At 42.6% G+C, this 18,833-nt stretch overlaps 1 protein-coding gene across 3 annotated transcripts in view; it reads left to right on the top strand.

Moving 5' to 3' along the window:
- The window catches only part of PTPRQ (protein tyrosine phosphatase receptor type Q), a 530,509-nt gene that overhangs the window by 63,027 nt on the left and 448,649 nt on the right, over positions 1 to 18,833 (top strand). For all 3 annotated transcript variants that reach the window (XM_044280555.1, XM_044280554.1, XM_044280553.1), the window contains exons 10-12: positions 1,822 to 2,088; positions 4,302 to 4,568; positions 6,779 to 6,909. In XM_044280555.1, the coding sequence (XP_044136490.1) occupies positions 1,822 to 2,088; positions 4,302 to 4,568; positions 6,779 to 6,909 (665 nt within the window). The remainder of the gene's footprint in view (positions 1 to 1,821; positions 2,089 to 4,301; positions 4,569 to 6,778; positions 6,910 to 18,833) is intronic.

Raw genomic sequence — 18,833 nt, 5'->3', positions numbered from 1 at the left:
GTCAGTGAAAATCCACGTATGTGTGAATGAGGCCTTAAATTAATAGATTTGAAAGGGGCTGTCATTCTAAAAAATGACTTGGAGAGAGGGGAATGACTAAATAATAGGAGATGCTATACTTACCGGTTAAATCCCCAGTCGTTCTAGCACTGGCACACCACTGAGCCATGTGTATGGCTGCAGTTGTCACGTGTTGATGATATGACACCATCGATGCAGCCTAGTAAGCAGGGAGTGGCAGGGAGCACCAGAGTGGTTGCCACTTGCCACTAGAATGACAGGTGATTAAACAGGTAAGTATCTTTTATTATTTTATACAATTTCCCCCTTTAGTCATTGTTTTGAAAATGGAAAACTCCATTAACCTTTACATTTCTTTATTATGTTATTTGGACATTATTCTAAATACTTGTCGCAATAACAGCATTCCTATGTAGCATTAGAGGAACATTGTACTCAGTGAAGTCACAGTACTGGGATAATGCATTTAGTGATGTCACTGCTCGATAATGATACACAGTGATGTCACAGTAAGGGCATACTGTACACAGCAATGCAACATTACAGGAACATTGTACTCATGAAGTCACAGTACTGGCATAATGCATATAGTGATGTCACCGCATAAAGATAATAGATATAGAGATGTCACAGTAAAGCCTCATTCACATGTCAGTGTTCCACGGACGTGTGCTGTGCATGTTCTCCAAGGACTGCACACGTCCCCATTAATTATTTTAATGTGTGTATTCAGACATCAGTGTTTTAGCAAAGTCTGGGGGTCCATGTTTTTAGCACGGATGCATGCTCTATTTTGTCCCGTTATAGTCTATGGGTCAGTGAAAACCACGGATGCAACACGGATGCCATCCGTGTTGCATCCGTGTTTCACAGATCTTTAGGAAGAGATGCTTTGAAAATAATTTTTCAGCTGTGCAGTGTCAGTGAAACATGGATAGCACACGGACAGCAAAAAACGGACACACAGACCTAACACGGACAGCTTCACGGATGCATCACTGACCACCTTCTCACGGATTTGAGCATGGACACTGACATGTGAATGAAGCTTAAGGGAATAATGAACGTTAAGGGTCCATTCACACGTCCGCAAATTGGGTCTGCATCTGTTCCGCAAGTTTGCGGAACGAATGCGGACCCATTCATTTTCAATGGGGCGCAAAAGATGCGCACAGCACACAGTGTGCTGTCCGCATCTGCCCTTCCGTTCCACGGCTCCACAAAAAAATAGAACATGTCCTATTCTTGCCTGCAGCTATAGCGTGTGCCAACGAATTCCTGTATTCATGACCTCACGGCTCTCTCCGCACACCTGCTTCTGGCACGTTTTTTCCAATTGAATTAGTAGTAGGTGGGTGGGGAAAGCCAGGAGCTCATGAATATTCAGGACTCATTATGCATTGGATCTAGTAATTTTGGCAACATGGCTGGGTCAATTAAAGAAAGTGACCCAGCATTTTGCTAAGGAGATCCGTCACTAGTTTATGTTGCCTTAGTTAGGACACAAAAAAACTGGTGACCCATTAATGCACAGCAGGGTTAATCTAACTATAGTGTGTCTTACAGTCTTTTATTATACAGTATGATGTTATTAAGCATTTAGACAAAATACTTTTCAATTTTTTTTTCTTTCAGCATGTTTCAGAACAAATAAAGATAGGAGGAAGGTGTTTTTAGAGTTTTTTTAATCCATAAATCATGTTTTGCTGTGGTAATCATAAGAGTATGATTTGTACATGGGCACCTAAGCTATAGATATTCTTTTTTAAATTCTAAAATTATCATTTTATTTTTACCCAGAGGTTAGTCCATTGGAAAGAGTCAGCATTGAACCAAATTCTGTACAAGAAGATAATTTTATCCTCTACTGGGATTCTCCAGAAGAATTTCATCAAATCTACATTCGAGTTAAATCTCTTGCAGATAATTCAGAGGTTTCTTATGTTGTGAATGACACAGACAAATTTCATGTTGGAGCTTTAATACCTGGAGTGACATATGAAATAGGACTTTCTGTAGTGGTGAATGGAAATAGAAGTGAAATGAAAATCCTACAGCAAACGCTAAGTATGTACATTTTGTTCCTGTTTAGTTTACATTTTTAGATCAGTTTCTTTGATTTCATTGAATATTTACAACACAAAAGCCAGCTTAAAAATCATTATAAAACAAATACATTGCATGCATTAAAATATGACTATAATTACATGTAGTGAGAATCTTTTTTTGTACGTGATGCAAACTAGTTGAAAAACTGAAATTAACATCAATTTGCAATTGCAGTTTTTTATTTGTCATTCATTGACAGCAATGATAAAAGAAAAAACAGATCAATCCTATAAAAAACAGTCCTGATAGAATAGAGGGAGACTTAGGGCTCACGCACCCAAACGTGTGCGTCCAGTACCCGTATTGCTGTGTGCGCTCCATATCACAGATGTGGACCCATTTATTTGAATGGGTCCACAATCTGCAAGATATGGAACTGTGCGGAGCCAGGAATGTAGAAGGAAGCATTACGAAGCAGATTTTGGTTTGTGCTTTCACACACCAAAAGAATAGAACATAGTTCTACTTTTTTGCGGTGTGGACTGAATCTTCTGGATTGCGGACCCATTCAAGTCTGCATCCGCAAACGGCATGCACAAGAGCGGTACCTGTGTATTGCGGACTGTGTGCATGATCCGATAGATAGATATGACTTAAAAATGTCCTAAAATAAGTCTTTCCTTTAAAAATTTGACTGTATTATCAGAGAGCTAGATAGATAGATAGATAGATTTTTTCCTCATTCTTACACAGTTGGACTGATTAAGAAATTTGAATTTTTTTCATTATGACATAAAACAGCGCTTTCAAAACTGGATAAATTACTCAAACCCATTCTTTCTCTGGATAATGCCACAGTCATAAACCCATGACTACCTAATCACAACAAGACATTAAATTGATATAAAAACTGCCATGTGTGCTAAAGTAAATTCAAAGATCTCCAAATGTACTTAGTATTAAAGGAAACCTGTGTATCAACTTTATGCTAACATCACTGAGGGCAGCATAAAATATTGACAGAAATGCAGATTTCAGCGGTGTGTCACTCATGAGCTAAAAGTAAGAGGTTGCCGAGAACCAGCATCATAATCATTGAAGCACAGGCCTTAAAAAAGAGTCAAATCTACCTGAGAAGAGTCATGGTTATCCATAATCTCCTGCTCTCCTGCATCTGCTGATGACTGGCAGTTCTCTCCTAGAGAGAAAGGGAGAAAACTAGGTAGAAGCCTTTCAGTCATCAGCAGGTGGGCAGGAGAGCAGGGATTCATGAATAACCAAGACTCTTCTCAAGTGGCCGTGACGCTTTTCCAGGCCCGGTCTGCAATGATTGTGATGTTGGTTCTTGGCAACCACTTACTTTTAACTTTCAAGACCTCTGAAATCAACTCTACTTTATGCTGCCGTTAGTATGGGCAGCACAAAGTTGATGACAGGTTCCCTTCAAGACAAAAGTTGATAAAGTTACTAATTATGGTGAAAACATACAATTTTGGGTTGCTAAGATCTTTAGGGATGCTTAAAACAAAGACATGGGGTACAAACGCAATTAGAGCGCACAATTAGTAACCTTTAACTCCACAATCCTGTAGCACAGTGAAACAGGAGAAGTTCCTCCTACAGTGAAGCGCAACAAATTTTCAAGTGCCAGAATTTAATTCTACTTACAAGATATCCAGGATTCAAAAGCATATCACATAAAAACAGCTATGCAGTAGTATATACCAAGTACATCCCATCTTGAGTTTCGCAGTCACAACTTCTTCTGGGACATGACCTCAGAAACAGCTATTTCTAGACACAATTAAAAACCCAATCAAATTACTAAATGTCCAATGATTACTAGAACACATCCTGCAGCAGGCAGAAAAACATGCTAAAGTCTCACACTAGGGGGGATAGTTATGGTGATCTTCATCTGTTTATTCATAAAACTATTAACAATATCAAACATAACAACTAAATTACCTATCCACATGAAGAATTTCATAGCTGTTCTAAACAGAACTAGGCAATATTTAAAATATTACATGTATACTGGGTGATAAAGAGTTTCTATCAAGTAGTTTCGGGCAATGAAGGAAAATGTTTGGAAAGCACTAGCATAAACATTACTTGAATCCATTATTATACAGTCACTTACTCAGATTCGACTGATATTCTATAAAGGAACTACCTCGGTTTAATAAAATAAGCAATTCTCAACTGTACAAACTGTATTTTAATTACAGGACCTAAACCAGTTACCCTTGCGGTCCCGATTGAACAGAACACACACGATGTTGAACTGTTTGTTCAGATGCCCAATGTGGGAATATTTGATGGTATATTAATATCAAATGCAAAGTACAAAAACAGATCTATTTCTTTTCCACTTATGGCACATGGCAAATACGTCATTGACCAGCTCGTGCCAGGCACTGAGTATAGTTTTATAGTGCACACCAGAAGTAAGGACATGCTAAGTGCTCCCTTCAGATTGTCATCTGTCAAGACATGTAAGTATGGTGTTTTTATATGAAAAACAAGTCTAAGTAACAGTTATGGTGGCAATTTATATTTCAGATATTACTGAATATAAGTATAGCGCCTGCTGAAAGTATAACTCCCAATTGCTCACTTGAGTTTTAACTTTTCCCATGGCGTCCTGTAACATTTGTTGAACACGGATTAACTCAGACTCAGGGTACACTGAGTTGAGTTGATCTAGTCATTCAGCTAAAATGGATGTACACAGATTCTATATAGATGGAGAGTAAGCCTTCATAATTATTTCACAAGAGTAGTGAGACTATGGAACTCTCTGCCTGAGAAGGTGGTGATGGTGAGTACAATAAAGGAATTCAAGAGGGGCCTGGATGTATTTCTGGAGTGTAATAATATTACAGGCTATAGCTACTAGAGAGGGGTTGTAGATCCTAAGAGTTATTCTGGTTGCCTGCTTGGTGTCTGGAAGACTTTTGCCTTCCTCTGGATCAACTTGCAGGATAACAGGCTGAACTGGATGGACAGATGTCTTTTTAGCCTACGTTACTATGTTATGTTACTGTGGTGAGTCAAACGAAGCCCTGCCCATTGCTTACTTCAGGGTATAGTACATCTATGCACATATATCATATTAATGGGTTATACAACATATATCATATTAACAGGTTTTCCAGGACTAGAAAAACATAGTTGCTATTGTCCAAACTCAGTGCCATGAATGTCCACAATTTGTGTAGTATTGCAGATGAGCTCCAACTACATTAATACAGCTGAGCTGAAATACCAGACCAACCCATGGGCACATGGTATGCTGTTCCTGAGGGAACGCAGCTATGTTTCATACCACCAATATAAATGTATATTATCTATTGAGTATTGCTGTTCTATAGTACCCCATCTGGAATATACCGCTATCATGAAATTCGTGCTTAGTCACAAGATTGTGTTCATCCTCATACTTTTCATGGAATGACAGAATTTAGCTTTTGTCGAAGACTACAGATTATTATTATTATTTATTATTAAAGCGCCATTCATTCCATAGCGCTGTACATATGATAAGAGGTATACATACATAATACAGACACTAAACATAAACAAGAAAAAGTTACAAACTGGTACAGAAGGAGAGAGGGCCCTGCCCATGAAGGCTTACAATCTACATGGTATGGGAGAAGAACACCCGCACCGGGTGAAGTTGGTCATGGCAGTATGGAGGCAGCAGGGTCACTGGTTGTAGGCTTGTCTGAAGAGGTGGGTTTTCAGGTTTCTTTTGAAGGATTCCACTGTAGGTGAGAGTCTGATATGTTGGGGTAGCGAGTTCCATAGTATGGGGGATGCACGGGAGAAATCTTGGAGTCGATTGTGGGAAGAGGCGATAAGAGGAGAGGAGGGAAGGAGGTCTTTTGAGGATCTGAGAGTGCGTGTGGGGGTGTATCAGGAAAGTAGCTCAGAGATGTAGGAAGGGGACAGGTTATGGACGACCTTGTATGTATTTGTTAGTACTTTGAAGTGAATTCGCTGGGCAATGGGGAGCCAGTGAAGGGATTGGCAAAGGGGAGAAGCAGAGGAGTAATAGGGTGAGAGGTGGATTAGTCGGGCAGCAGAGTTGAGGATAGATTGGAGGGGTGCGAGAGTGCTAGATGGAAGGCCACAGAGGAGAGTGTTACAGTAGTCTAGGCGGGAGATGATGAAGGCATGTACAAGCATTTTTGCAGATTCAAATTTAAGGAAAGCATGGATGTGGGAGATGTTTTTGAGTTGGAGGCGGTAGGTGGTGGAAAGGGCTTGGATGTGCGGTCTGAAGGAGAGGGAAGAATCCAAGGTCACTCCAAGGCAGCAGACTTTGCTGACCGGGGAGAGTGTGCAGCCATTGATCATGATAGGTAGGTCTGTTGGGGGGGTTGAGCAAGATGGGGGAAAGATGATGAATTCTGTTTTATCCATGTTAAGTTTTAGAAAGCGATAGGAGAAGAAGGATGATATAAAAGATAGACATTGTGGGATTCTTGATAGTAAGGTGGTGATGTCTGGACCAGAGAGGTAGATTTGTGTGTCGTCGGCATAGGAATGATACTGAAAGCCATGGGACTCTATGAGCTGTACCAGCACTTCTCTCTGAAAGGCAAAAAAATAAAAAACGAAAAGGTTACTTTGCAAATGAATATTGCATATTACAAAATATATGAAAATGTATAACTCATCTTTCCTTGATTAATAGGTTTAGCAAGTCCAACTAATGTACGTGAAGGTGAGGTTGCTGAACATTCTATACAAGTCATTTGGGATAGAGCTGATGGAAACTTTCACCAGTATGAAATTATTTGCAAAAATTGCTCCAACTCTATAACTGTAAGTGAAAATATGACATTATAGTGTAATAGGACAGCATGTACTAGTTATGAAGGTGACTACAGAAAACATCACTGATTTAATAGCATCTATTTAATTTTCATTCCTATCACATTTATAGCCCCTTCAATCCTTTCACCCCAGACGGTTTTTCATTTTTGCATTTTTGTTTTTCACTCCCTACCTTTCCAGGGTCATAACTTTTTTTATTTTTACTTTCAAATAGCTGTATGAGGGCTTTTTTTTTTTTGTGGAACAAGTTGTCCTTTCTAATGGTACCATTTATTATTGCATACGATGTAGTGGGGAGCTGGAAGAAGTATTCCAAATGGGGTGGAATTTAAAAAAAATATATATATTCCACCATAGTTTTATTTGTTTCATTTTTATGGTGTTCCCTATGTTGTAAAATTGAACTGTTACTTTCTTTCTCCAAGTCAGTACGATTACAGTGATACCACATTTGTATAGTTTTTCTTGCATTTTAATACTGTAAAGAAAATAAAAACCTTGAAAAGAAATGATTTTTTTTTTGTTTCATAGCCAATTATATTTTTTTTTCACCCCTATAAATTTTTAGTAGTTATGTGTATGGAGCTGTGTGAGGGCTCATTGATACCATTTTGGGGTGTGTATGGCTTTTTGATCACTTTTTTTTTGTTGAAGATGAAGGGACCATTTGCCATATGGTATAAATCTTTTTAGATTTTAATAATATGAGAGATGCCATGATGTTTACTTTTTTATTGTTTATGTATTTTGATTTTGGGTAAATGGGTGAATTTTTTTTTTTTTTTTTTATAATTTTAAAAAGTTTTAAAAAGCAATTATCAGATTGCTTCTCTCATAGACCCTAGTGCATACTTCAGGTTTTTGGCACTCCCAGATGTCATGGTCATGATTGACCACAGCATCTGTGGGGGTTAAATGTATGCGATCTACGTTATTGGTGATCACATAAATTAGCCCCGCGTGTCTGCTGCTTAAAAATTGTGAGCAGGCTCCATCTTTAAAGACCAGCCCTGCACCGTACATTTACGCTGCAGGGTGGGAAGGGTTTAAAGCATATAATTGTAGAACAAACTAAAATATAAAAAAAATATACTGTGATGTAACCATAGGCCCCTCTATGGGCCACATGTATGCCATAATAGTGTCCTACTGTAGTAGGTTACTGCACTTTTCAAGACTTCAAGAATATATATATATATATATATATATATATATATAAAAATATATATATACCTACCTGGTTGATGGTCAGTTTGTTCGTATTCATGGGTAGACTACTAGTGCATTAGAAAAAAATATTTCTGTGTTTGCTATTGTTGACTTAGAACCTGTTACCCAGAAATGCTTGTCACAGGTGGTGCAGGACATCCATTTAAGAGTGGGTGATTTTCATCAGGAATCCATTTCGTGTTTTGTGTTGCAGAGTCTGCCTGCTCCGTTGGTTTTGGGCTTACCATGGTTAAGCAAACATAATCCTACCATTAATTGGACAGACAGATTCTTGATTAGAGTGATTTTTGCATAGACAACTGTCTTAATACATCGTTCTCTGTTGAGACCACTAAAGCTGTACCCTCGTTCATTTCTGAATTTTCTGATGTATTTTTTGAGAGTGGTAACCAGGAGTTACCTCCGCATCGAGAGTATGATTGTTCAGTAAATCTTATTCCCGGAGCTAAACTGCCCAAGTCTCGGTTGTATAATCTTTCGGAACCCGAAAGAGTGGCCATGCGAGAGTATATCGCTGAGAGTTTGGCTAAGGGACGTATTAGACCATCCAAATCCCCAGTGGCTGCTGGGTTTTTCTTTGTAAAGAAAAAGCATGGTACTCTTAAGCCATGTCTGGAATTCCGTGAGCTCAATCGTATTACTGTCCGTGATCCTTACCCCCTTCCTTTAATTACGGATTTGTTTAATCAGATTGTTGGTGCCAAATTGGATCTGAGGGGGCATATAATCTGGTAAGGATCAAGAAGGGGGACGAATGGAAGACGGCTTTTAATACCCCTGAGGGTCATTTAGAGAATCTGGTCATGCCTTTTGGGTTAATCAATGCTCCTGTGGTTTTTCAACACTTTGTCAATGAAATCTTTCATCATCAGGTGGGGACGTTTGTTGTTGTATATCTGGATGACATACTAATTTAATCTACTGACATGGAGACTCATCAGGATCATGTTAGACAGGTGTTACAGATCCTAAGAAAGAATAAGTTGTATGCTAAGATGGAAAAGTGTGTATTTGCTGTTCAGGAAGTGCAATTCCTGGGTTACCTGCTCTCATCCTCAGGTTTTCGTATGGATCCAGAGAAGGTCCGTGCTGTGTTGGACTGGGATCGACCCGAAAATCTGAAGGTGCTTATGCAGTTTTTGGGGTTCACCAACTACTACCGTAAATTAATCTTGAATTATTCGACCGTGGTTAAACCTTTAACAGACATGACTAGGAAGGGTTCTGATATCTCTGTCTGGTCTGATGCGGCATTACAAGCCTTTTCAGTGGTGAAGGAATGTTTTGTATCGGCCCCTATTCTGGTGCAACCGAACGTGTCACACCCATTCATTGTAGAAGTTGACGCATCCGAGGTGGGGGTAGGAGCAGTTTTGTCGCAGGGTCCTTCACCTAGTAAATGGCGCCCATGTGCTTTCTTCTCTAAAAAACTCTCGGCTGCTGAAAAAAATTATGATGTGGGTAATAGAGAGTTGCTGGCCATTAAGTTGACTTTTAAGGAATGGCGTCATTGGTTGGAAGGAGCAATTCATCCTATTACGGTGATTACTGATCAAAAAAACTTGGCTTACCTAGAGTCGGCCAAACGACAGAACCCAAGGCAGACCAGATGGTCGTTGTTTTTCACAAGATTTAACTTCATTGTCACCTACTGCTCTGGGGTTAAGAACGTCAAGGTGGATGCTTTGTCGCGCAGCTTTCCTGGGGGGTGATTCTGTTTTTTCTGAAGAGGTAGTTCCACCCTATATCCTGACCTTGAGACAAAAGGTGTTAGAGGTCCAGGAAGATGCACCGGACTCTTGTCCTCCGGGGAAGTTGTTTGTTCGTTCTGAATTATGTCACAAGGTATTCAAGGAACATCCCTGTACGGTGCTTGCTGGACACTGTCGATCTCATCTCTCATAGATTTCGGTGACTGGTGTTGCGTAGGTGTGTTGAGGACTATGTGTCAGCCTGTAGTACCTGTGCATGTGCTAAGGTGACACATACTTGGCCTTCTGGATCTAGTCTTCCGTTACCCATCCCATCCAGAACTTGGACTCATTTGTCCATGGATTTTATCATGGATTTACTGAGTTCTTCTGGAAAAAACGTGATTCTGATGGTAGTTGATCATTTTAGTAAAATGGCGCACCTTATAGCATTAGCAGCTCTACCTAATGCAAAAACTCTTGCACAGGTGTTTGTCGATAACATCGTGAAACTACATGGCATTCCCTCTGATGTGGTGTCTGATCAGGGGACTAAGTTTGTTTCCAGATTCTGGAAAGTGTTCTGTACTCGACTGGGTGTACAATTGTCCTTCTTTTCGGCTTTTCATCCTCAGTCGAACAGACAGATTGAGCGCACTAATCAGAATCTGGATACTGACTTGAGATGTTTTGTTTTGGAGAACCAGGAGGAGTGGTCTTCATTTTTGTCGTCAGCTGAATTTTCCATTAATAACCGTAGTCAGGAGTCCACTGATAAGTTGCAGTTTTTTGGGGCATATGGGTTCTATCAGCAGTTTGGCACATTTTCAGGTTCTCAAACTTACGGTATTCCTGAGGAGGAATGATTTTCCTCTTCTTTGTCTTGTATTTGGTGGAAAATTCAAAATAACCTGAAAAAGATGGGCAAAGGGTATAAACGTGTGGCTGACAGGAGACATATGAATAGTCCGGACCTGAAAGTGGATGATTCTGTGTGCCTATCCACAAGAAAAATTAAGCTTAAGGTACCTTCTTGGAAGTTGGGCCCAAGATTTATTGGTCCATATAAGATCACTGCCATTATTAACCATGTAGCCTTCCGTCTTGAACTTCCTCAGGCTTTGAAAATTCATAATGTATTTCATAAGTCATTGTTGAAGAAATGTGTCGAACCTGTTGAGCCGTCCTCCTTACCTCTCGCTCCTGTCATGGAGGATGGTACTTTAGAATTTCAGATTGTAGACTCGCGAGTTCTCTGTAAATCCCTCCAGTATCTCATTCACTGGAAGGTTTACAAGGCAGAGTAGAGGATGTTGGTTCCAGCGACCAATGTTAATGCTAATCGTCTAGTGAAAGCCTTTCACAGAGCTCATCCTGTTAAGGTCGGTCCTGGGTGCCAGGAGGTCACCCGTAGAAGGGGGGGGGGGGGTACTGTCACGGTCCCTCCCGTGACAGATGTCAGAAGACCGAAGAGACTGGCTACACGTGAAGGGATATAACATCCTGTCTTGCTTCAGTGTTGTTGTTGTTAATGACCACACCCATTGTTTCAGGTGTAGCTTAGTGGTCATTACACCTCCCCTATATAGTCTGACCTCACCCTTCTGGCTATGCGGTTGATAGCTTCATTCGTTTTTTGGGTTTTGGAAGAGGTGTGTTGTCCTCTCTGGTGTTCCTGCTTGTCCATCTCTCTACAGAAGTTAAGTGTCTCGTTCCTTTGTGTGCTGTTGTCCCTCCCCGTATCAAACAGCACTTGCACCCCAATAACAAGAACAGTTTGCTGGAATTACAGAGCTGTTTAATGGCAATTTGGATCTGCAGTCAGTGAAGCAAGGTGTAATAGGATTGTTCCTATTACCCAGGCTGTAAACTCCTATACTGAACCATGTTCTGCTTCAATACTGTGGAATGATTCTTCCCTATCCTTTCCCTGAACTTCTATATAGCAAAATAAAAGTATTAAAGTCTTTCCTAGCATTGTCCCTATTGCCTGCTGACTTCTCTCCCTACACTAAGTACACTGGAAAATGGCTAAATCCAAAATGGCTGAGGCTATTTATAGGGCTGTGACATCATAGGGCTGGCTGCTGATTGGCTGCATGCATGGCATTGTGGGTGATACCTCATTTCCAGAGTTCCTTGCTCCATGTCCTAACATGTGCAGCAGCCATTTTAGGAAAAAAATGCAATTCGTTACCACAAAGCGTGAGAAAATTCGGATTCGGGGCGAATCAGATTTTTCCGGAAATTCGTATCGAATTCCACTACGCCAACTTCGATTCGCTCATCTGTACAGGTTATGTGTGTACTAATAGGACGGTGGCCATTTTAGTTCTCCTAATAATTGCTCCCTAGACAAAATACGCATTTTCATTTTCTTAATTGCTGGAGAACCCCTTTCATAACACCACTATGACCTAATAGGCACAACGTATTCCAGTTAGGGTGCATTCACATGACCATATCTGTTTTTGCAGACTGAAAATTGTGGATCTGCAAAACACGGAAACTGACTGTGTGTGTTCAGCATTTTGCTGATCGGACCGTCCGCTCATAAAAAAGCCTATTCTTGTCTGCAAAACGGACATGAATAGGACATGTTTTATCTTTTTTGCAGGGCCATGGAACAGACAGGCGCATGTGGACAGCACAAGGTGCACCTTGAAATGAATGGGTCCACATCTGATCTGCAAAATTGTGGATCGAATGTGGAGCAAAAATACGGTCATGTGAGGGAGATGAAATTGAAAATGTGAGTTTCACAAGTTCTTTGGCCATTAAAGAAAGGCACACAGAGCCTGGTTACTGAAAAATCTGTTCACGAAAAAAATTGGTTAGTGTGATTAAAGGGGTTGTCCCACTTTGCTTTTTCAATCTTACCAGCAGTAAATGTCCTGATAACTTCCTGGTTTTGCTCCGGCAGATGAGTGAAGGCCGGCCACGCCTCCTCATGACTCACCCTGAGAGCTCAGTCCTTGAGTGCTCGTTCATGTGGATGAGTCATCCACATGGAGCCTGCAGAGTATGTAAAGCCCATCCCCCTGCTGGGGCATAGCACTTTACAACACACCATACAAAACAGGGGTGAGAACAGAAACCCACCAAAGCAAAACAGTTTCAAACATAACAGTAACAAAATACAGAAGGATATCTAAGAGGAATGGGGGAGAGAGGAGATGTATTATAGACGCACAGAGGTATACAGGATTTACCAGCGATCAGTAACAGAGTCAGGACCCTGGAGAGAAAACAGAAGATGCTTTCACTGCTTCTGTCTTCTCTGTTTTCATATACACTGGACCGCTGCCTGTATTGGTCCCACTGGTCATGTGACTGATGATGTAATCGCCAGGATAGCACACACACCTTTGATAGCTATTGTCCGACACCGATCACTACTGACTCCACCACACACATGCACATTTGCTTTGGCCGAGCGTGTATGTGTTGCCGCCTGGACTCCTTCTGGGCACCAGAGAGCACGGCGTCCTCGGTTGCTATGACGCCGTGTGCTCCCTCCTGCCGCCGGAATACAGTGATACTCTCTTATAGATCATAGCAGTGTATCACTTTATTCCGGCAGCAGGAGGGAGCGCACAGCGTCCTAGGTTGCAATGACGCCGTGCGCTCCCTCCTGTTGCCGGAAAACAGTAATACACTGCTATGATCTATAAGAGAGTATCACTGTATTACGGCGGCAGGAGGGAGCGCACGGCGTCCTCGGTTGCTATGACGCCGTGCACTCCCTCCTGCTACAAGAAAACAGTAATACATTGCTATGATCGGGCGCCGGCGCATGCGCAAAACTATGCGACGTGCGCGCTCACAGTGTGAGTGAGAGGCCGGCTGTAGGATCGCAATAGTTACCAGTGCGCAGGTGCGGCATGGATGCAGCTGGTGAGATGCGGCCGTATCCATGGGATACCAGCACAAAGAAAGGGGAGTGAAAGGAGCGTTTTTAGGCTGAATGCTATGTTTTTTTTTATTACATGTATTAGAAGAAATGTTCAGAGGGGGGCAATGATTTAATGTAACCCTATTTAATGAAGTGGGACAACCCCTTTAATGCCTTGAGGCAAACAGCTTTCAGAAAATACCTCATAAGGCTACTTTCACACTAGCGTTCGGGCGGATCCGTTCTGAACGGATCCGCTCATAATAATGCAGACGGAGGCTCCGTTCAGAACGGATCCGTCTGCATTATTTTTAGCATAGAACAGCTAAGTGTGAAAATAGCCTAGTACGGATCCGTCCAGACTTTCAATGTAAAGTCAATGGGGGACGGATCCGCTTGAAGATTGAGCCACATTGTGGCATCTTCAAACGGATCCATCCCCATTGACTTACATTGAAAGTCTGGACGGATCCGCACGGATCCGCACGCCTCCGCACGGCCAGGCGGACACCCGAACGCTGCAAGCAGCGTTCAGCTGTCCGCCTGTCCGTGCGGAGGCGAGCGGAGCGGAGGCTGAACGCCGCCAGACTGATGCAGTCTGAGCGGATCCGCCTCCATTCAGACTGCATCAGGGCTGGACGGCTGCGTTCGGGTCCGCTCGTGAGCTCCTTCAAACGGAGCTCACGAGCGGACCAGCGAACGCTAGTGTGAAAGGAGCCTAAGACATGTTTTCAGAGAGACATTTAGCTAAAAAAAAAGGTTGCAAAAGCATTGCTAAAGACCTGGGTGTACAGTCGTGGCCAAAAGTTTAGAGAATTACATAAATATTGGAAATTGGAAAAGTTGCTGCTTAAGTTTTTATAATAGCAATTTGCATATACTCCAGAATGTTAAGAAGAGTGATCAGATGAATTGCATAGTCCTTCTTTGCCATGAAAATTAACTTAATCCCCAAAAAAACTTTCCACTGCATTTCATTGCTGTCATTAAAGGACCTGCTGAGATCATTTCAGTAATCGTCTTGTTAACTCAGGTGAGAATGTTGATAAGCACAAGGCTGGAGATCATTATGTCAGGCTGATTGGGTTAAAATGGCAGACTTGACCTGTTAAAAGGAGGGTGATGCTTGAAATCATTGTTCTTCCATTGTTAACCATGGTGACCTGCAAAGAAACGCGTGCAGCCATCATTGCGTTGCATAAAAATGGCTTCACAGGCAAGGATATTGTGGCTACTAAGATTGCACCTCAATCAACAATTTATAGGATCATCAAGAACTTCAAGGAAAGAGGTTCAATTCTTGTTAAGAAGGCTTCAGGGCATCAAAGAAAGTCCAGCAAGCGCCAGGATCGTCTCCTAAAGAGGATTCCGCTGCGGGATCGGAGTGCCACCAGTGCAGACCTTGCTCAGGAATGGCAGCAGGCAGATGTGAGCGCATCTGCATGCACAGTGAGGCAAAGACTTTTGGAAGATGGCCTGGTGTCAAGAAGGGCAGCAAAGAAGCCACTTCTCTCAAAAAAAACATCAGGGACAGATTGATCTTCTGCAGAAAATATGGTGAATGGACTGCTGAGGACTAGGGCAAAGTCATATTCTCCGATGAAGCCTCTTTCCGATTGTTTGGGGCATCAGGAAAAAGGCTTGTCCGGAGAAGAAAAGGTGAGCACTACCATCAGTCCTGTGTCATGCCAACAGTAAAGCATCCTGAGACCATTCATGTGTTGGGTTGCTTCTCATCCAAGGGAGTGGGCTCACTCACAATTTTGCCCAAAAACACAGCCATGAATAAAGAATGGTACCAAAACACCCTCCAACAGCAACTTCTTCCAACAATCCAACAACAGTTTGGTGAAGAACAATGCATTTTCCAGCACGATGGAGCACCGTGCCATAAGGCAAAAGTGATAACTAAGTGGCTCGGGGACCAAAACATTAACATTTTGGGTCCATGGCCTGGAAACTCCCCAGATCTTAATCCCATTGAGAACTTGTGGTCAATCCTCAAGAGGCGGGTGGACAAACAAAAACCCACTAATTCTGACAAACTCCAAGAAGTGATTATGAAAGAATGGGTTGCTATCAGTCAGGAATTGGCCCAGAAGTTGATTGAGAGCATGCCCAGTTGAATTGCAGAGGTCCTGAAAAAGAAGGGCCAACACTGCAAATACTGACTCTTTGCATAAATGTCATGTAATTGTCGATAAAAGCCTTTGAAACGTATGAAGTGCGTGTAATTATATTTCACTACATCACAGAAACAACTGAAACAAAGATCTAAAAGCAGTTTAGCAGCAAACTTTGTGAAAACTAATATTTGTGTCATTCTCAAAACTTTTGGCCACGACTGTACATCAATCCCATAGGCGTGCACACAGGGTGTGTCGGGTGTGCCTGGGCACACCCTAATCAAGCCTACTGGCCGGCGAATACTAATGAAGCGCTTCCATTAGTAGCTATGTACTTACCGCTTCCTGATCCTCGGCTGTTGGCTGTGCAGGGCTGCGCACAGCGTGAGGCGCTTTGTGACGTCGCGCTGTGCTCGTCAGTTCAGAGCACAGCCGTCAGCAGGAGGAAGAGGATTGCGGCGTACAGGAGCAGAGAGGTAAGTGTTTTTTTATTTTATAAAAAATTAGGTTGCTGGGGGCATAATGGAGGCTAATGAGAGGCATAATGGGGCTAATGAGGCATTTGGGGGCTAATGAGTCATAATGGGGGCTAATGAGGCATAATGGGGGCTAATGAGAGGCACAATGGGGGCTAATGAGAGGCACAATGGGGGTTAATGAGAGGCATAATGGGGGCTAATGAGAGGTATGATGGGGCTAATGAGAGGCATAATAGGGATTAATGAGGCATAATGAGGGTAATGAGAGGCATAATGGGAGCTAATGAGAGGCATAATGGGGGCTAATGAGGTATAATGAGGGGTAATAAAAGCCATAATGGGGCTAATGAGAGGCATAATGGAGACTAATGAGGCATAAGGGCTGATAAGGAGGATAATCAGGCATAAGGGCTGATAATGGGGGCTAATGAGGCACAAGGGCTGATGATGGGGGCTAATGAGGCATAAGGGGTGATGACGGGGACTAATGAGGCATAATAGGGGCTAATGAGCCATAATGGTGGCTAATGAGGCATGGGGGGTTAATGAGAGGCATAATGGGGGCTTGTGAGGAATATGGATTAATATTTACTGTCAGCCATGTCCTCACACCCCCAGTTGCTGACAGATAGCGGAGGTAGTGAACTTTACAGGAGGGCCCTGCTTCAAAGCCCCCCAGCCCTGATTGTCATTTGATGCACCTCTTGGCATGTTCAGTGTACATGCAAAATAAGTTTCCACCCCCCCCCCCAGCCATCTGAGTGTCAGTTGGGAAGGAAGAAAGCCCCCAGGGGGTCCAGGCTTCAAGGATAAGGTCACACCTCAGTCCACCAGTTTGGAGCCAAGCTGAACCCTGCAGGAAAACCCCCAGCATGGGGTATCCACCCTTGCCCAGGATCAATGAGACCTCCCAGACATGTTGGCACCTACCTTTCATAAGGAATTATGAATCGCCTGGCCATCGCAGGTGCAAACCGGATACATATTTGTGTCCTGGTGGCCACGAGGTACGTTCCCATGGTCTTTGTTTACTGGGATGAGGTCAGGGTAGGGAGATATCCATATCTCCCCATAGAAACCACATAACGGTACTAGGTTTGGGCTCTACTTGTAGCCCGAACCCAGGCAGGTCCATTGGTCCCAGAACCATCTCCCTGTGACCCTCTGGTCTGGAGCTATGAACCCTAAAGGGTTTTGTGGGTCATTTGCTGCCAGCCCAGAAGAGAGGGAGTGGACCCCTCCCTGAGGCCGGGAGGGGAGGGGCTGGCTACAGGTTAAAAGTCTGGTGCCAGCAAGTAGGCGGGTCTTTCTCTGAAGAGGGGTCACATCCTACAAATGTGTTTAGAGGGACCCAGGAAATAGCTGAGATCACGGCCCTTCATGTGGACTCCAGCAAAGAACATCTCAAAGGAACTTTCATCTTACTCGGTAACTGACTTTTACACTGCTTAACCCTGTTGTAACCATATAACCTGTAATCTGTAACCTCAAACCACTGTATATATTGTCTGTGTATATTGTGTTAAATCTAGTGTGCTCTTACGGCGATTAAATCTATAATTTAATCTTGTGCTATCTTGTATCTCGATCACGAATCCCCACGTCCGTGTTTTGGCCTAGTTATAAGCTACCGCGGGTTGGTTTCTGACCTTATATAATCCCGTTAGCGGACCGGGCTTATATCAAACGAGAACTGGTGGCAGATACCCGGGCTGAGGAGGCACTGTTTCACTGCAGCAGTGAAACGGCTCTCTCAGCTTGTTGCCTCTCTGTACCCGCGTGGACAGGAGGTGTGTGTGTGTAAACTATACCAACCTGACCTTACGTGCTCCACTGGACGGCGTAACTTCACGTTTTTTGGTAAACCCGTGATCATACCAGGTTTCGTGAGCTCGACGTGGTTGACGTCAAGCGGGCACGAGGTGTGGTATTCATCACAGGGCTAATGAGGCATAAGGGCTGATAATGGGGGCTAATGGCATAAATATATATATATATATATATATATATACATACACGCACGCGGTGTTTGTGCTTTAGGGTGCACATCCTAATGCAATAGGCTGCGCATGCCTATGATCAATCCCCAGGTAGATAAATTATCTACAAAGGGAGAGAAGTCATGACTGTTGCTAGTCTTCCTAGGAGTGGGCAATCCTGATAAGATCACTTAAAAAAAACAAGGTGAGAAAAAACAAGGTTAACAGCAAAAGACTTATAGAAGACTCCACAAACTGCTAAAAATTCTGTTCATGTGTCTTGTATTACAAAAATACTAAACAAGAATAGTTTTCATACAAGGACACCGCAAAGGAGCTGCTTCCACTCATCAGGTTTGCTCCTGAATGTTCCACAGTGCTTCTGGGAAACGTTATATGGACATATAAGAAAAACATAGAACCTTTCAGTACAAATGAACAACACTATAGTTGGATGCCAAAGAACTCACCCCAACTATGAAATGTGGGGACAAAGCATCATGATTTGGGGC

Source organism: Bufo gargarizans, chromosome 2, assembly GCF_014858855.1.
Source record: "Bufo gargarizans isolate SCDJY-AF-19 chromosome 2, ASM1485885v1, whole genome shotgun sequence".
NCBI classification, from domain to species: domain Eukaryota; kingdom Metazoa; phylum Chordata; class Amphibia; order Anura; family Bufonidae; genus Bufo; species Bufo gargarizans.
This window is presented reverse-complemented; position numbering and strand designations above follow the sequence as displayed.